The 17120-nt window shown below is 37.4% G+C and overlaps 1 protein-coding gene across 1 annotated transcript in view; it reads left to right on the forward strand.

The window, feature by feature from the left end:
• Positions 1-17120, forward strand: part of LOC139007190 (cyclic nucleotide-binding domain-containing protein 2-like) — a 71114-nt gene that overhangs the window by 2816 nt on the left and 51178 nt on the right. Inside the window, exons 2-5 of the mRNA XM_070410351.1 lie at positions 721-832; positions 2724-2798; positions 10844-10932; positions 16637-16796. Of these exons, the coding sequence (XP_070266452.1) occupies positions 721-832; positions 2724-2798; positions 10844-10932; positions 16637-16796 (436 nt within the window). The remainder of the gene's footprint in view (positions 1-720; positions 833-2723; positions 2799-10843; positions 10933-16636; positions 16797-17120) is intronic.

The raw sequence follows: 17120 nt of genomic DNA on the forward strand, positions 1-17120 counted from the left end.
CACAGCAAGAACCATTGTTCTAGATAATCTGGTATTTAAAACAGTTTTTTCAGCTTTTACAGTCTTCCATGCTTGAGAATCCCCTTCATCGACTCCTAGTAGCCACATTAAAAAAGGTTGAGGTGAGGAAAAACTGGTAAAATTATTTTTAATATTTTCAACCCAGTATCTCCAAAATATTTTAATAAGTAATCTATAAAAAATTACTAATGCGATATTTTGCATTCTGTCTTCATACTAAGTCTTTGAAATCCAGTGGGTGTCTTATACTTACAGCACACATCAGTTTGTACTAGCTACATGTACATATTGGACAGTACAAGTCTAGATAGAGCATCATATCCTGGATCAAAAATTAAGTGTTCTGCAGGGAGAGGAGGAAGAGAATTTGAGTGTTATTTTTATAAACTTAGTTTGTAGTACTAGTAGGCAATCCTGTGGAGAGCGATAATAGACTTTTGGAAAAACATATCTATCAAGACAAAACATTTTGCAACTTCATTTTTCAGAGCAAAATTTAATGACATCCACAGTAAGTTTCAAATTTCACCTTGTTTTTTGAATCCATACCTTAGAGTTTTCCCCCGGATACTAATTTGCATATTAACCTGTATATGTTCTCCAGTTGATTCATCTCCACATTAGCTTATTTTTTTTTGCACATTTTCTCTATCAAGTAAATACTTATATTTCTATATAATTTTATCATTTCTCCTTCAGGTATATTGAAAAGAGTCGAGCAAAAGAATGGGCACTATTTTACTTGAGCGTAAAGAATCATTCAGCTAATGAACTATTATTTGGCATAAGCAATTATTCTAAATATAACGTGGTAAGTATTTTTGTTTGCATCTTAATAGCTATCTAGTTTTAAGACTATCACAATGTGTAATAGCTTTTTAAATTATGTTTAATTATAAAGAAATAAAGCATGTTGGGAAAAGGTTTTTGAAAAGGGTGACTATACTCAGTGTTTCAAAAATATGGGAAAATGTACAGTTTCATCCATTCATTGATGGTGGGAACGTAAATTTCTACAGGGATTTTGGAGGGCAATTTGACAATATGCATTAAAATTCAAGATGAGCAACCTTGTCTCTGCGATTCCAGTTTTAAAAATTTACCCCATGAGAATGATTGGATAAATGCATTCATTTGCATGTGCAAGAATATTTATCTTATTGATTATAATTTAAAGAAAGGAAGCAAGTTATATTTCAACAATTATTTATTTGGTGTGATCTTGGCTGAGCACTGACTGTAGTAGGTACAGGGTTACAATTATTAGTCAGATGTAGTTGGTTCCCTGCCCTCATATAGCTTAGAGTCTAGGAAAGAAGACAGTCAACTAAACATTTGTTGAGTGCAATACTGATGGTGTAGAATGTGGTTGAAGCACATATGAGGGGAGCTGGACCCAGAATTGGGGAGGCAGTGAAGGCTTCTTGGAGGAAGTGATACCTAAACTAGGTGCTGAGGGGTAGCTGGCTAAATATATATTAAGAAGTATCATGTGATGGAGTATGATGCACCTATTAAAAATGATGATGTATGATTCTGCACAAGCAAAAATGACTTGAAATTTATGTATAGACACACCTCTGTCAATCCATCTTCAGCTGACTGAATGTTGTATCATAGCCCTTCTCCAAAGCAGGGGTGGAACGTTTGGTTTCAACACAGATTTTCTACTCATTTCATTTCTGGAATCAGCTTAGATTCCAGGTCCGTTTTGTATATAACCTTTATTTGCTTTTTAAAAAATAATTTTGTTTCATATTTAAAGCCCTTGTATTAGTCAATGATTCATGTTCAGCATTGTTTGAACCATTTGCCATTCATTACACAAAGAGAAATACTTGTGTTTTAAATAAAACTGGTGTAGGAAAGTCAAAAAGAAATAAAAATAAAAATAAAAATAAAAATGATGATGTACAAGTGGAAGGAAGTAAATAGTAGATCACTGAAGAAAAACATCAGGTCACAAAACAGAATAGTGTATTTTATTTTTGTAAAATTATATGTTTCTACATGTGGGCACATATGTGTGTATATATGTATAAATATCAGAATAAGTCTAGGAGTATCTTGGGTCTATATTTAGATTCTCATAATCAGGTATGGGATGTGAAAAGTAAATTGATATCAAGATATAGGATGGAGGTCATACTTTTTTATGTTAAAGCCTGAGACCTAGAATACAAAGTTAGGAAAAGATACTGTATTGAGATAAACTCAGCTGAGTTGTATTTCACCATAGCACTTAGCCAGCAACACTATTTTGAGACTAATTCCCTAGATAAAAAGGAAACAAATACTGACACTATTCTATAGGTTCATTGAGTCTGGTGAATGCGATCTCTATTCATTTGGATTGACATGAGATTGAATTACATTCATGAGGTGACTCATTAACTCAAGAAATAACTTTTCAGCACGCCAACGCTCAATTTGTTATAATGGTCTTGTTGTCTTAGTTATAATCAAACATGTCTATCAATAATATGGCCAGTGAATTCCACACTTGGTGCTTCAATTGTTTTAAGCAAATCTGTTTCTTAAAGTAATTTCAACAAAGTTAATTTGTAAAGTTAAAAGTCAATATTATACAAACATAACACTCAGTGTTCCCTAGGCTATAAATCCTGTCCAAATTTTTAGGAGAAATTGTGTCCATGGGGACAGGTAGGATGCATTAAATGTCAGTACACTTTGTTTTACAGAGCAAAGATTTTGAAAAGCTGAAAACATTGTTGTTCATTCAACCTAATCAGAGAAGCCAAGAAAATCTCAGAGAGGTAAATAAATGAAATTTTTTCTGGTATATGATTATTCTAATGTATTCAATTATGCTTTTCTTCTATCAATTTAAGCAAATATAGGTTAACATTATAAAAACATTATGCCAAATTATTTTTCTTATTTTCTACTTTCCAATCCTTGCTTAATTTTAGGGTTTTAGAAAAACAAAATGGGATTAAGTAAAGATGGTTGAAATAGTTATATATTTTTATACATACATCTAGTGAAGCTGTTCTTTCATTTACTTATACGTTGATTAAAGAAATATTAATCATCGAGTCCCTAGTATGTGTTATATTTGTTTGAGGTGTGTATTTGTGATAAATAATTGATTTTGAATATAAATGAATTTATTTAAGCCTATGAAAATGTTTTCCATCATTTTAATTTACTAATCTTTGAATGAACTTCAGCAACCCATTATGTAGATGTAAATTTCTTCTGTCTTTAAGAGATTAGGTAGTCCTCTGCTTCAGTTATTATTTTAATGTGCTTAGGTAAATTGGATGTACATTTCTTGTTTTTTAACCTCTAAAGAATGTTTTGTATACCAGCTATACAGTAAAAAGAGGTATTGATTTTTAAACATTTTAAAATATAAAGCATTTCAGAGTATCCTAAAAAAAAAAAAGTGTTGTATTACAAGTGTAGTCATCATCTTTGGCATCAGACATTTCTAAAATGTCCCTGTACTTGGGACACTATCTTGAATCCACCTATATCATTAAATATCATAGCCATGTAAGTTCTTGTGACTGAGAGCTGAAATCCTTGTGTGGGTCCAGAAAGTCCTCAACAGTGAATGTACAACTTGGAAAAAATCGTATAGACAAATTTAAAGTAAATTTATCTTTTTCATAGAACCTATTTTAAGTAGAGAACTGTGTTCCAGAGGGTATAAAAAGAGATACTATATTTATTCAACTCCTTATGAATCATATGCATACTATGAAGAATACCGCTTTCTTGAGCATACATAAGGCAATCAAATGGCATTCAATTACCAAGCACTTTCAATTTATACCAGAGAAGGTTGTCCAGGGTCAAAGAAGTGCTGGGAGTGGAGGTGAGTGGCTTTCAGTCAAGAGCTGAGGGCAAGGCATCTTACACAGTAAGAAGCATGCTGGTTCCTAGCCATTGCTGCCCCATGAACCCCATGTTTGAAAGGTCTTTACTTCCTAACAAATCATTTATTAATAGTTAATTTATCTGCCTGCTTTCTAAAATTAAATATATATCTTACTGTCAATCAGCACTTTTGTTCATGCTGAGCTGACATGATTCCAGCTGAAGCAAGTATGTTATATGTATATATTATATGTTATATGTTGTATGTTATATGTTAGATGTTATATGTTATCCTGGGTGACTTTATTACAGGTAAATTAATTATCTCATTACACTTTTCAAAATATTGAAAATTCAAAAATCCCTTCCCATACTCAGACCCCCTTTTGCTGGTATTTCTTCAAGGAGATCTAGAGGTGACAGACTGGAAATCCCTGTTCTGCATGTTGTTAAAAAGAGGCTGACAGGAATGAATAGTTTTATTTTGAATCAGATAGGAGCAATTGTCAGTTCAGGGAATAAAAATTACTGTAATCTAGAGATTTTTTTCTGCATTGCCCTAAAGGTAGGTGCATATTTCAATGCTAACTGCATTTTAGGTAAAGAGAAAGCACTAGGCTGAACATACATTCTTTATGCTTTATTAACCTTTCTGCAAAGTGTCAATTACCACCAACTTCCATTTGCTTCATCTCACCTCAGCCATCCCAAACAGTACACCTCTCACTGGTGCTAACCTATACCCGTGATGCAGGGGCCTAGGAGGAGAAAGAGACTGAACTGGGGCTGATTCTCCTTATTCTACCCCAGGGTCTGCAGCTGAGTCACAACCAGATAGTTTCCTCAGCCAAACTTCTGGGAGATTTTAGTTTGGGAAACTTGGACATTTGAAATGCATAGGTAAATAGTAATAACTGTTTACTGCTGATTTATTTTTATTTTTGGCTTCAATCATCTGGGATTGAGACCCATTTATTTGAAGTTTCTGAGTGTAACCTCCGTGTTTAGCTGAAGCTAATTTTTTTAACTTTATTTTGAGAATTTTAGACTTACAGAGGACTTGCTGCTCTCTACCTAGCTTTCCTTAATGTTAACATCTCACTTAGCCATGGTATAATAATCAAAACTAAGAAATTAAGATTGGTTCAACAAATACTATTAACTAAACTATAAACTATCTATCTATCTATCATCTGTTTATTTTTTAATCCTCACAAAGGATATGATTATTGATTTTAGAGAGAGAGGAAGGGAGAGGCAGACAGAGAGAGAAACATCGATGTGAGAAAGAAATAGCCATCAGTTGTCTTTCGTATGTACCCTGGGGGGATCAAACCTACAACCTATGTATGTGCCCTGACACTGAATTGAACCAGGAACTTTTTTAGTGTACAGGACGATGCTTCAACCAACAGAGCTACCAGGTCAGGGATAACCTATAAACTATTTAGATTACCTTGCTTTTTCTACTAGATGTCTTTTTTCTATTCCATGATTTAAGCCAGGATACCACACTGCTCTCATTGTCATGTCTTCTTAGTCTTCAATCTGGGACAGCTCCTTCGATTTCCTTATCTTTGATTACCTTGACACTTTAAAAAATATTTTTATTGATTTCAGAGAGGAAGGGAGAGGGAGAGAGAGAGGGAGAAACATCAATGATGAGAGAGAATCATTGATCAGCTGTCTCCTGCACGCCCCACATTGGGAATCGAGCCCGTAACTTGGGCATGTGCCCTGACCAGTAATCTAACTGTGACCTCCTGATTCATAGGTCGATGCTCAACCACTGAGCCATGCCGGCTGGGCTACCTTGACACTTTTGAAGAGTACTGGTTAGATGTTTTGCAGGATGTCCTTCAGTTTGGTTTGTCTTTTTTTTCTCATGATTAGACTGATGTTAGATTTGGGGCCTGTGCTATCAATATCTTATTACTTTGCTAAGGTGGTGCCTGCCAGTTTCTCTACTCTAAACTTACCATTTTCCCCTTTCTATACGCTGTTCTTTGAAAGTGAATTGCTAAGCCCAGCCCCTGGAGTTAAGTCAAGCCCAGAGGATTTAGGATCCATGTCCTGGAGGGAGGAGTATTTAAGAGATTGTATGTTACAACCACCACAGTTATTAAGAAGAATTTGATGGGAGATCCTTTGAGGCAACGTGGATACCCTGATTCCCTTTAAGGTTTTACTCACTAATTTTAGCATTCGTCAGTGTATCTTGCCTGTAGCAGTTATTACTTTGATGCTCTAATGGTGATATTCTATTTTCCTCATTCTCTCTCCATTTATAATTCTTCTGTAGAAGAATTGCCTCTTTCATTCATTCACTCATTCATTCATTCATTCATTCATGTGTATTTATATCAGTACTAGAGACCTGGTTCACGGATTCATGCACCGGTGGGGTTCCTCGGCCTGGCCTGGGCCCTCTCCAATCCGGGACCCCTCAGGGGATTTTGGATAGCCAGTTTCAGCCTAATCCCCGCAGGCCCAATTCATACAGGAGGGAGCCCGATCCTGTGCGTTTAGTGTTTGTCTCCTAGTGGTCAGTGCACATCATAGCAACCTGTTGACCAGTCGTTAGGTCATTTGGTCATTTGGTTGCTTAGGCTTTTATATATATAGATGGTCTAATGGATATTTATTGACTTACAGGTATTTATTTTATTCTTTGAGTTATAAATAATTACTATCATTGTTCACTATATTGCTCAAATTATTCCAGCTCTAGCCATCAGGAATGTTGACTAGGTCTTCTTTTGACAAACTCACTTTTTTTTTTTTTTTTTTTAGCAGTAACTTTCTGGCATTGTAAGATGTTCCAGGTTTATCTTGTCTCTTCCATACTCTAGCCCAGTGGTCGGCAAACTGCGGCTCACGAGCCACATGTGGCTCTTTGGCCCCTTGAGTGTGGCTCTTCCACAAAATACCGACTTCTGCGCATGGGCCACGAAGTTTCAATCGCACTGTACGTGCGCACCCGCATGTGGTATCTTGTGGAAGAGCCACAGTCAAGGGGCCAAAGAGCTGCATGTGGCTCGCGAGCTGCAGTTTGCTGACCACGGCTCTAGCCCCAAAATCAGCCATTTCTTTGAGAAGCATGGAGTCTTTTATTGCAGAATGAGATTAGAATGAGATTTAGAACCCCAAATCTGCCCTCTAATTGTTCTTATTGCAACTTGGGAGTCATTGCTTCTAGGTCTTCTTAGCACATAGAGCCAGCAAATGTTTGTATGTATACCAACCCATGTATCCACATTCATTTCTGTATATATCAATCTGTATGTACATTAAAATAAACATTAGGTCATACTGACATCTCTGACTCCAGTCCATACCATGGGGTTTATTCCAGCATTCCCCCTTTGCTTGTTTGTAGCATCTTTCTCCCAAGACACAAACCTGGCTGTTGTTATCTACAATATACTTACCTTTTTGTTATATATATGAAGTAATTTCAGAATTGTTAACCTGGACCCCTGTGAGATACATAGTTTATAACTAAGTGCATTGTTTTGTCTCTAGCATTTTGCATTTAGCCTTACAGTTTCAAAATTTCGCTTTTCAAAGTTATTTATCTATAAAACTATTGGCAAGACCAGTGCCATGAGACTGTCCCCCTATGTTTTTCCTTCTGGGAGCCTTACAGCTTCAGGTCTTACATTTAATTTTTAATCCATTTTGAATTGATTTTTGTGTGTGGTGGAAGATAAGGCTCCAATTTCATTCTCTTGCATGTGGATATCCTTTTCCACACTGTTTGTCGAAGAGACTATCCTTCCCCACTGTGTATTCCTTGTTGAAAATCAGTTTGCCACACATGTGTGGATTCATTTCTGGACTCTCTGTTCTGTCCCATTGGTTTATATGCCTGGCTCTAGTTCAATACCATACTGTTATTTCTGGAACTTTATAATATATTTTGTGATCAGAAAGTGTGTTGTCTCCAGTTTAGTTCTTTTTTTTTTCTCAAGGTAGTTTTTGCTATTCTGGATCCCTTGTGGTTGCATACAACTCTTAGAATTGTTTTTTCTATTTCTGTACAGAATGCCATTGGGATTTTGATAGATTGCATTGAATCTATAGAACGCTTTGGGTAGCACAGACATTTTAATAATATTAAGTGTTTTAGTCTATGACATGAGATGCCTTCCCATTTGTTTGTATCTCTTTTAAATTCTCTCATCAATGTTTTATAGTTTCCAGTGTACAGATCTTTCACCTCCTCAGTTGTTTATTCCTAAGTATTTTATTCTTTTGATGCTATTGTAGATGGGATATATTCCATAACAACATTGATCTTGGCTATTATTTCATGGATGTACGCTAAAACCACAAGCAACAAAAGCAAAAATAGACAAATGGGACTACATGAAACTAAAAAGCTTCTGGATAGCAAAGGAAACAGTCATCAAAATAAAATGACAGGCCTGGCCAGTGTTGCTCAGTTGGTTGAGTATCATGTGTACAGAGGGGTCGCTGGTTCAATTCCTGGTCAGGGCACGTGCTCAGGTTGAAGGTTTGGTCCTGTCAGGGTGCATGCAGGAAGCAACTGATTGATGTTTCTCTCTCTCTTTCTCTCAAATCAATTCAAAAATAATAAAATAATAATTTCCCCCAAATAAAAATAAAAAGACAACCTGTGGAATGGGAGAAAATATTTGCAAACCATTTATCTGATAAGAATTAATATCTAAATGTATAAGAAACTGCTCAAACTAAATAGCAAAACCCAAATAATTTAATTTAAAAAAAATGGGAAAAGGAACAGAGTAGACATTTTTCCAAAGACGACATACGAATGGCCAACAGATATATGAAAAGATGCTTAAGGTCACTAATCATCAGGGAACTGAAAATCAAAGCCACAGTAAAATATCAGCTTATACCTGTTAGGATGACTGTTATAAAAAAAAATGAAAAGACAACAGCCTTATAAAGGAATGAATTTCTGATACATAAGACAATATGATGAACTTTGAAGACATTATGCTGAATTAAGTAAACCAATTACATAACAACAAATACTTCATGATTCATTTATATTAGGTATTTAAAACAGCCAGATTCACAGAGGCAGAGAGTAGAACAGTGGTTGCCAGGGTCTTGAGGAAGAGAGTAGGGAGAATTATTACTGGCCACAGAGTTTACAGGTGAGGTGATGGAAAAGATTTGAAAACAAATGGTGGAAAGGGTGTATAACAGTGTGAATGTTATTAATGCCAACCTACCATACACTTAAAAATGGTTAAAATGGCATAACATTTTTTTGAAAAAGTATGCTCATAACATGCAGGAACTCTAACTTAAGGTTTTAAGCACTCTAAAATTCCCAAGTTTTTAAATTTAGTAGCAATTGCAGAAAACTTTTATCTAGCAGGTCAGAAAACGAGTCCTTTTAGTTAGTCAAGCATTTCTATTAATAGTAAATTAAGTCTGTACATTGTAATCACCAAATTTCAAAGAATTAAAATAAAATATTAACACAATACTATACATATTTAGAAATTAGGTGGCGTTTTAATTTTTTAGTAATGAAAAGGAAAATTTAAAGATAATTGTTACAAATGTTCTTCAACAGGTGAATGGCTAGAAAAATTGATATAGCCATATATTCAAATGGGCCATAGAAAGGAACAAAATGCTGGTGTACACAAGACAAGGATGATCTTAAATGTATTTTGCTAAGTTAGAAACAGTGTATAATATGATTATATTTATATGATATTGTGGAAGGCAAAACTATAGAGAAAGAAAGTGGTCGGCAGAATTGGGAGTCTGGGAAGGGGCACCTCGAATTGGGATTGCTGGTTGGTATGATGATCCTATAGCTTTTTGAGTAACTGCCAAGCTGTTTCCCACAGCAATTGCACCAGCAGTGCCCAAGGGTGTGAAGTGGTATCTCATTGTGGTTTTGATTGCATTTCCCAGGTGACTAAAGATGTTAAGCATCTTTTCATGTACTTATTGGCCATTTGTATGTCTTTGGAGAAATGTTTATTCAAATCCTTTGCCCATTTTTTAATTGGCTTGTCTTTTTGTTTCTGAGATGTAAGAGTTCTTTATGTGTTCTGGGTATTAAACCCTTTCCAGATATGATTTGCAGATATTTTCTCCCATTCTATAATTAGTCTTTTCACTTTCCTGATGCTCTCCTCTCATGCAAAAAGTTTTAAATTTGATGAAGTCCAGTTTATTTTTTATTTTGCTGCTTGTGCTTTTGGCGTCATATCTAAGAACCCATCACCGAATCCAAGGCCATGAAGGTTTGCTCCTTTGTTTTCTGGTTTAATCATTTTTAGGTCTTATATTTAGATCATTGATCCATTTTGAGTTCATCTTTGTATAGGGTATGAGGTAGGGGTTGTGAGCATATCTTTGTTTTCAGACCCTTTAAAAATGCAAACATTTTAAAGATTTAGTAGCCACATCACAATTCTTTTTCAAAGATACCAGGCAGATGCAATATTAATGCATAGTAAAATCAAATACCTTGAAAAAGAGAAAAAGGCATGTTTGAACTTCTTACCTCTAATGTCTTCCAATGAAGGACTTCTGGATACAATCAGATTTATTTTTATGGTCCTTGGTTTTTACTGCATGTTTTGCTGGACAAGCTAGGTTCTGAAGGATTCCTTATCAACCTCTTCACAGAGGTGGGGTCCTAACACTATGGGATTTCATAAATGCTGGAGAAGACCACCTCCTCATTGTGTCAGTGTTTCCTTCACTTCCATAGGAGAATTTTTGCTATATTAAAACCATACCAAGTTCTCATGAATCCATATATGGAATATTTTAATTATCAACATCTACCATATAAGAAACGGCTAGACTTTGGAGAACACATAAAATCTACTCTTGTTTTGGTTATCAGAAATGTTGAGCAGATCTGAACTAATAACAGAACAACATAATCATTTTTCTTTAGCCCTTTTATAAGCTGTTCTCTTTTTTTCCTTTTCTTTTAAAGATTCAACTATATCTAACGAAGAATAGGGCATTTCACAGTTTGCCAAAGGAAGTACAGCTCCAACTTTGCCAGACTGCAGTCTATCAAGAGTAAGTGACACAGCCCTAGCCAGTTTGGCTCAGTGGATAGAGCATCTGCCTGCAGACTGAAGGGTCCCTGTTTGATTCCGATCAAGGGCACATTACCCAGGTTGCGGACTCAATCCCCAGTAGGGGGCGTGCAGGAGGAAGCCGACCAATGATTCTCTCTCATCATTGTTTCTATCTCTCCCTCTCCCTTCCTCTCTGAAATCAATAAAAAAATATATTTTTTAAAAAGAGTAAGTGACACAAAAATATTCCTTTGGGCCTTGGCAGTCCCTTCAGAAAGGCAGATAGTATGCTCTGGCTGGTGTGCTCAGTGGTTAGAGCGGCGGCCTGGGCAGATGGTGAATAAAAGTTAACCAAACTTCAGAGACAAAACACATGTTACAAATTGAATATTTACCAGAAGATATATGTAAAAGTTTGGGGTTAGTGCTTTGAACTCTGTAGTGTAATCATGAATTTTAAACCAACCTGAAAGAAACGAGAATTGAAAATAGGATGAAGACCAAGACTTATAAGCAAAATGCCAAACTAATAAAAAGAAGTGATTGGACTGCTATAACAGTCCACTTATTTATCTAAAAAGAGGAAAATATGCAAAGTGTATTAGGTAAAATTCTCTAAACTTTATTATAAGAGTCTGAAGTTGACATTTGCAACTAGGAGTTGCCCAAAATCTTTTGAATAAAGGTTATATTTTTATAGTGTTCCCTAATGTAAACCCTACCATCCTAATGAGAATACAAACAAAGCAAAACAACAGTATGAAAAACTACCTTTTCCTGCTTCCCCTTTCTTTTAGTATACAGACATATGATTTAGATATCCCTTCATGACATTTGAGAGGATGTTAATATGTTGGGGAGGAAAGGTTGGGCCATCCATTTTGCTGGTAGAGGTATTGGCAAAGACCATATGATTTTCTGTTCAGATATGGTGGCCCAGTTTCCTGACTGTTTGGTTCTGGGGTCTTCCCAGCATCTTCACCAGTTTTTCCTGGCAATTTGGCCTAGAAACTATTTAAATAACCTTTCCAAAGATTCTATAAGCTATCTAATACCTGTAGTAAATCCTTTCTTTCTCAAACCAATCAGAATGGATTCTGTTGTCTGAACCCATAACAATGGTTAATACAAGATTCATCATGTATGCAGTTCTTTCTTGGAAAAAGTTAACTTATGTAGTATTAACATGCAGTCTCATTTTAAAAATCATTATTTATACTAATAAAAGGGTAATATGCTAATTAGACCAGATAACCTGGACGTCTTCCAGATGTCCTTCCGGACAAAACTGCAGCGGCTGTGAGGGTTGAGCAGGGCAGGCAGCTGGCAGTGGCAGCAGCAGTGGGGTGATGGGGGCAGTGCTTCTCCTGATTGGCCCAGTTGCCTCCTGCAGAGGGAGGCCAGACTGTGGCTTAGGCCTGCTCCCCCCAAGGAGCAGGCTTAAGCTGTCAGTAGGACATCCCCTGAGGGCTCCCAGACTGTGAGAGGGGGAAGGCCGGGTTGAGGTACCACCCCCCACCCAGTGCACAAATTTTTGTGCACCAGGCCTCTTGTTATTTATAAGTTTTAATGGAGAGTTATTGTCATAAACACCAGCTCACTCATTGAAGATTGATAGTACTATTTATTCATATTTATCCTTTTACATGAAGAATAAAAAACAAAAATGAATCAGTATTTAATAATGTTCATGGGCTCTTCTTAGATTTTAATATACAATATACATGTATAGCTATGTGCATATTTTATGTAGACATGTTAATGCCTGATGTGATGGTATTAAATCTTGCTTTTTCTATTCTTAACAAAAATACTGATTTCTGCATTTGTTAGGTTGGAGCAGTTGTATCTATGGGCTTAAAAAGAAAAAAGTTCTTAAAGAAAATGATTTTAATTAAACTGTAAATATTCGCAAGAGCTTTGAGTGCTCCGGAAGTATAAAATTAAATGTTTAAGCAGGAGAAGCCTATTCAGCATTGGCATGCCTTCACATCATTCAAATAGGCTATTGAAGAACCATCCTGGAGTTGCAATTTAATACTAGAGTACAGGCTCCTGTGAATATTTTATGGTTTATTGTATGGGTGGTATTCTTAAATTTTAATGCTTCAGAAGAAATGGGTAGCCCTGGAATCCTTGTGTCAATGAGTTATAGAGGAGGCTGGTGATCCAATTAGTATAATGGGCATCTGGCAGCCAAATGATGCACTTGAAAAACTGGCTGCGAATGATGGCCCTCATCCACTTTCACAACATAGAGGAAAGGAAACAGAATGTGGAATCATCCTGCTCTGTCTGTGATGCATTAAATCTGACTGTCTTGAATACCAGACTCTTTTCCCATTCTAGTGCCTGTCACCCATCTCTTCCCTCTGTAAGTTCCCCATTCCCAGTGCTTCCCCTCTTTCCCTTTTCCATCACATCATTATGATTGGCTCCATTCCCTGATGCCCTGGTATTCCTGTGGACTCTTCTTAATTCATAGAAACCAACTATCTTGAGGATATGTCTATGATGCAGCAGTTACTTCAGCAATTTTTAATTTAATAACTTTTTAATTCTTCAGAGTAAAAGTAATGGAAAATCAGGAGTCATCACATTTTAATCTTGTGATTCTCTTCCAAAAGGCAGTGAAGATAGTAATGTTAAATTTCCCTTTTGCATAGTCTTCCTTTGGAACTAGAATTATAATTCTTTAAGTAAATGTAGAACCTTATTTTAAAATCTTATCCATTTTCATTAATAAGCCCAGTATCCTGAGATACAGTCTGTGAAGAGCCTTTTGTGCTCGTATGCAATGTGCCCAAAGCTCAAGGCTTTGACTGGTCCTTTCCCCCGGCCACTCCTCAGGATTGTTCATGCAACTGGGAATCCTGAGATAATAACACATTGTACTGTTCCTGATTTCCTTCCAGACAAACAGCTCGCTTGCTGCCTATTGTAAAAGCAGTGGATGCCCTAAGCCCCGGTTCTTCCCTTGTGACTCACCCACTGCATATGCAGTCTCCCCTGGGCCATCCTATTGCCCCATGGGACTTGGGGACTGGTGCCACCATGCTGACACTCCTGTTACACTTTTTGCTGCAACTCATAAGTCTCTGACTCAAGGGTTTCGTGTCTTCTCTTATAAGAACTTCCATGGAACTGTGGCAGACTTACTTATTACCTGGTATGCCTGATATAGTTATTTTGGTGGGAGTTGTGCTGCTTCTAACTCTCCTTCACACTGTCAAACTTCTTAAAGCAGGGCAAAATCCTAATACTTTATTAATAAAAATATTCCTTTTGAATAATTTAAATATATTCCATATTTTCTTCTAAAACATTATTATGAAGTATGTAGTAGTTACAGATTTATTCCCATTTTATATATAAAGAGTTGGAAGTAGAAGCTAAGTGATTTTCTCAACATCATGTAATTGATTCATAGCATGTCAAGTGCTGGAGTTGAGGCCTCCTCACTGATAACACAGGGATGGGAGTATCGAATCTAATAAAAGAGAAACATGCAAATTGACCACACCTCCACTACACCCCAAACCATGCCCACCAGCCAATCAGAGCGACTATATGCAAATTAACCTGACCAAGACGGAGCTGGAGCAAGCAGGAGGCTTGGTTGCCCTGGTGATGGAGGAAGCCAAGCTTCCCACCTGCCCTGGCTGGCTGTGGCCTCCACTCAAGGCAACAAAGTTTCAATTATAGAAGATAAATAAATCTCAGATACCTGCTTCCAGCCAGCCTCCACTGGGAACTAGGGTGGCTGGGGGCCATGGCCAGCCTGCAAACAGCCATCAGCCACTCACCCAGGATGGCCAGGCACCCCAGCAGGGACCCCCACCCTGAAGGGGCTGTGGCCAGCCTGAAAACAGCCATCAGCCCCTCACCCAGGCTGGCCAGGCACCCCAGCAGGACCCCCCTCCCTGAAAGGGGTGTGGCCAGCTGCAAACAGCCATCAGCCCCTCACCCAGGCTGGCCAGGCACCCCAGCAGGACCCCCACTCTGATCTGGGACACCCTTCAGGGCAAACCAGCCAGCCCCCACCCGTGCACCAGGCCTCTATCCTATATAGTAAAAGGGTAATATGCAAACTGACCCTAACAGCAGAATGACTGGGAATGACTGGTCACTATGACACACACACTGACCACCAGGGGGCAGATGCTCAATGCAGGAGCTGCCCTCTGGTGGTCAGTGCACTCCCACAGGGGAGCTCTGCTCAGCCACAAGTACAGCTGTGGTGGTGGTGGTATCTTCTCCCGCCTCCTCAGCAGCACTAAAGATTTCCGACTGCAGCTTAGGCCTGCTCTCCGCTGGCAAGTGGGCATCCCCCGAGGGCTGCCGAGCTGCCAGAGGGATGTCTGACTGCCAGCTTAGGCCCAATCCCCTGGGGAGCGGGCCTAAGCCAGCAGGTGGTCATCCCCCCAGCAGTCCCAGACTGTGAGAGGGCACAGGCCGGGCTGAGAGACCCCCCCGAGTGCACAAATTTTTGTGCACCGGGCCTCTAGTCTTTAATATATAACACTGTCATCTTTATCACTAACATTCTCTTTAGTGACACCTGTCTAATTTGGAATATAGATATTATAACTCTTATTCTTCTAGGAAGAAAGAATTCTGGGTAGTAATTAAATGAAACTCTAAAATTATCCAGACTTCCTAATATGTCATGGAACGTGCCCCAGTCTTCACAAAAATTACTCATGTAAGAAAAAGAAAATAAATAATGTTTGTTCTTAACCTCAAATACAATGTTTCTCCAAGTGTGGTTCTTATCAAAATAATTTGGAGATCCTTTTAAGAATACAGATGCCAAGGCTCCACCCCAGATCTACCAAACCAGAATTTCCAGGGTTTAAAGGAATCTTGATCTTTTATCAAATGCCCCAGGTGATTTTTTAATATTCATTAAAGTTTATTATGCATTACTACCAGGGATGGGTTGTTTCTATAAACTTGGAGTGGACAAACTACTGTCCTCTGGCTCAATACCTACAAATAGGGAAAAGCAGCAGATTTACAAAACTGTTCCTGAGTATAATACAGCACATCCTCAAATAACGTTTTGTTCAATGTCATTTGTTATAATAGTGATGAGATGCCATAGGAGCTTAACTCTTGTTTATATCAATTAGCCTATGGGAAAGGTGGTTCTGTTATAAGTCATTTTGCCACAGTTCCAAGAAACTTTTGGAGATTATATTTTTGTAAGAAAACAAAATGGTAAAATTAATAAAAAAGTGAGGACTTAATGTATTTTTTAAAAGTCTTGATCAAAGGAATGCTAATTAATACCAAATTTGTCTCCCAGAAAACCAAAAATCTTGCCTTACCTCATGAATTCAGTAGTGTTTTAGAAATACCTATATTTTGTGAAAGCAGGGCTTATCTAAGGAATTCATTTGTATGGAGACCTTCTGTTCTGTGATTGTGCAACACCTCCTTCTGCCTATTCATAATCCACTCAAAATATATTCACTGAGGGCCTAGTTTATGAGCCAAGTGCCATTCTCGGCACCGATGCTATAGCAGTGGACAGGTTAGCTCTAGTCCTTGCCTTCAAGGTCTATACCAGAAGACGATAATTGCTCCTTAACAAAACATGAAATTCTTCACAGGTGAAGAGGACAGCATTTTGTTTGCCAACGATGACTTCAAACTTGCCATTTTGCAGAAGTGTTTTTAATATTCTTTCTCCCCAGATTGGAAGCTGGAAGTATGCTTCTAAGACAAGGACATGTACCACTTGAATGCTACCTGATTCTTGCTGGACATTTAAAGGTCATGTCAAGTAATACCAGCATGGACAGAAATACCAACTCTGAAATTTTAAATGAGTTTGAAGAAGGTGACTTCATAGGGGTAAATATTGTCTTAATTTCTCAGTCTCTTACCATTTTTATTTTTTAAAAATTTAAGTTATGTGTCATTGTACTAAAATAAAATTGTCCTCAAGTATGAAATATTTCAGTAATTGAAATGCTTAAAGAATGTGTATTTTCCTTAGCAGTGTAGAACTGACATATAGCCTGATATATAGTTTGTCAACATACAGGACCTGCAAGATTCATAATTGATTGTTATATGAATGATTGCCCAGTTAAATGAATGAGTTACAAACCCTGTAGCTTTGGAGGCTGGTATTTTTTAAAAAGTGTACCAAAACAGTTACTGATTCAAGGAGAT

The sequence above is a fragment of the Myotis yumanensis genome, unplaced genomic scaffold (genome assembly GCF_028538775.1).
Source record: "Myotis yumanensis isolate MYYU_CA2020_CCGP unplaced genomic scaffold, mMyoYum1.0.hap1 SCAF_1, whole genome shotgun sequence".
NCBI lineage: Eukaryota > Metazoa > Chordata > Mammalia > Chiroptera > Vespertilionidae > Myotis > Myotis yumanensis.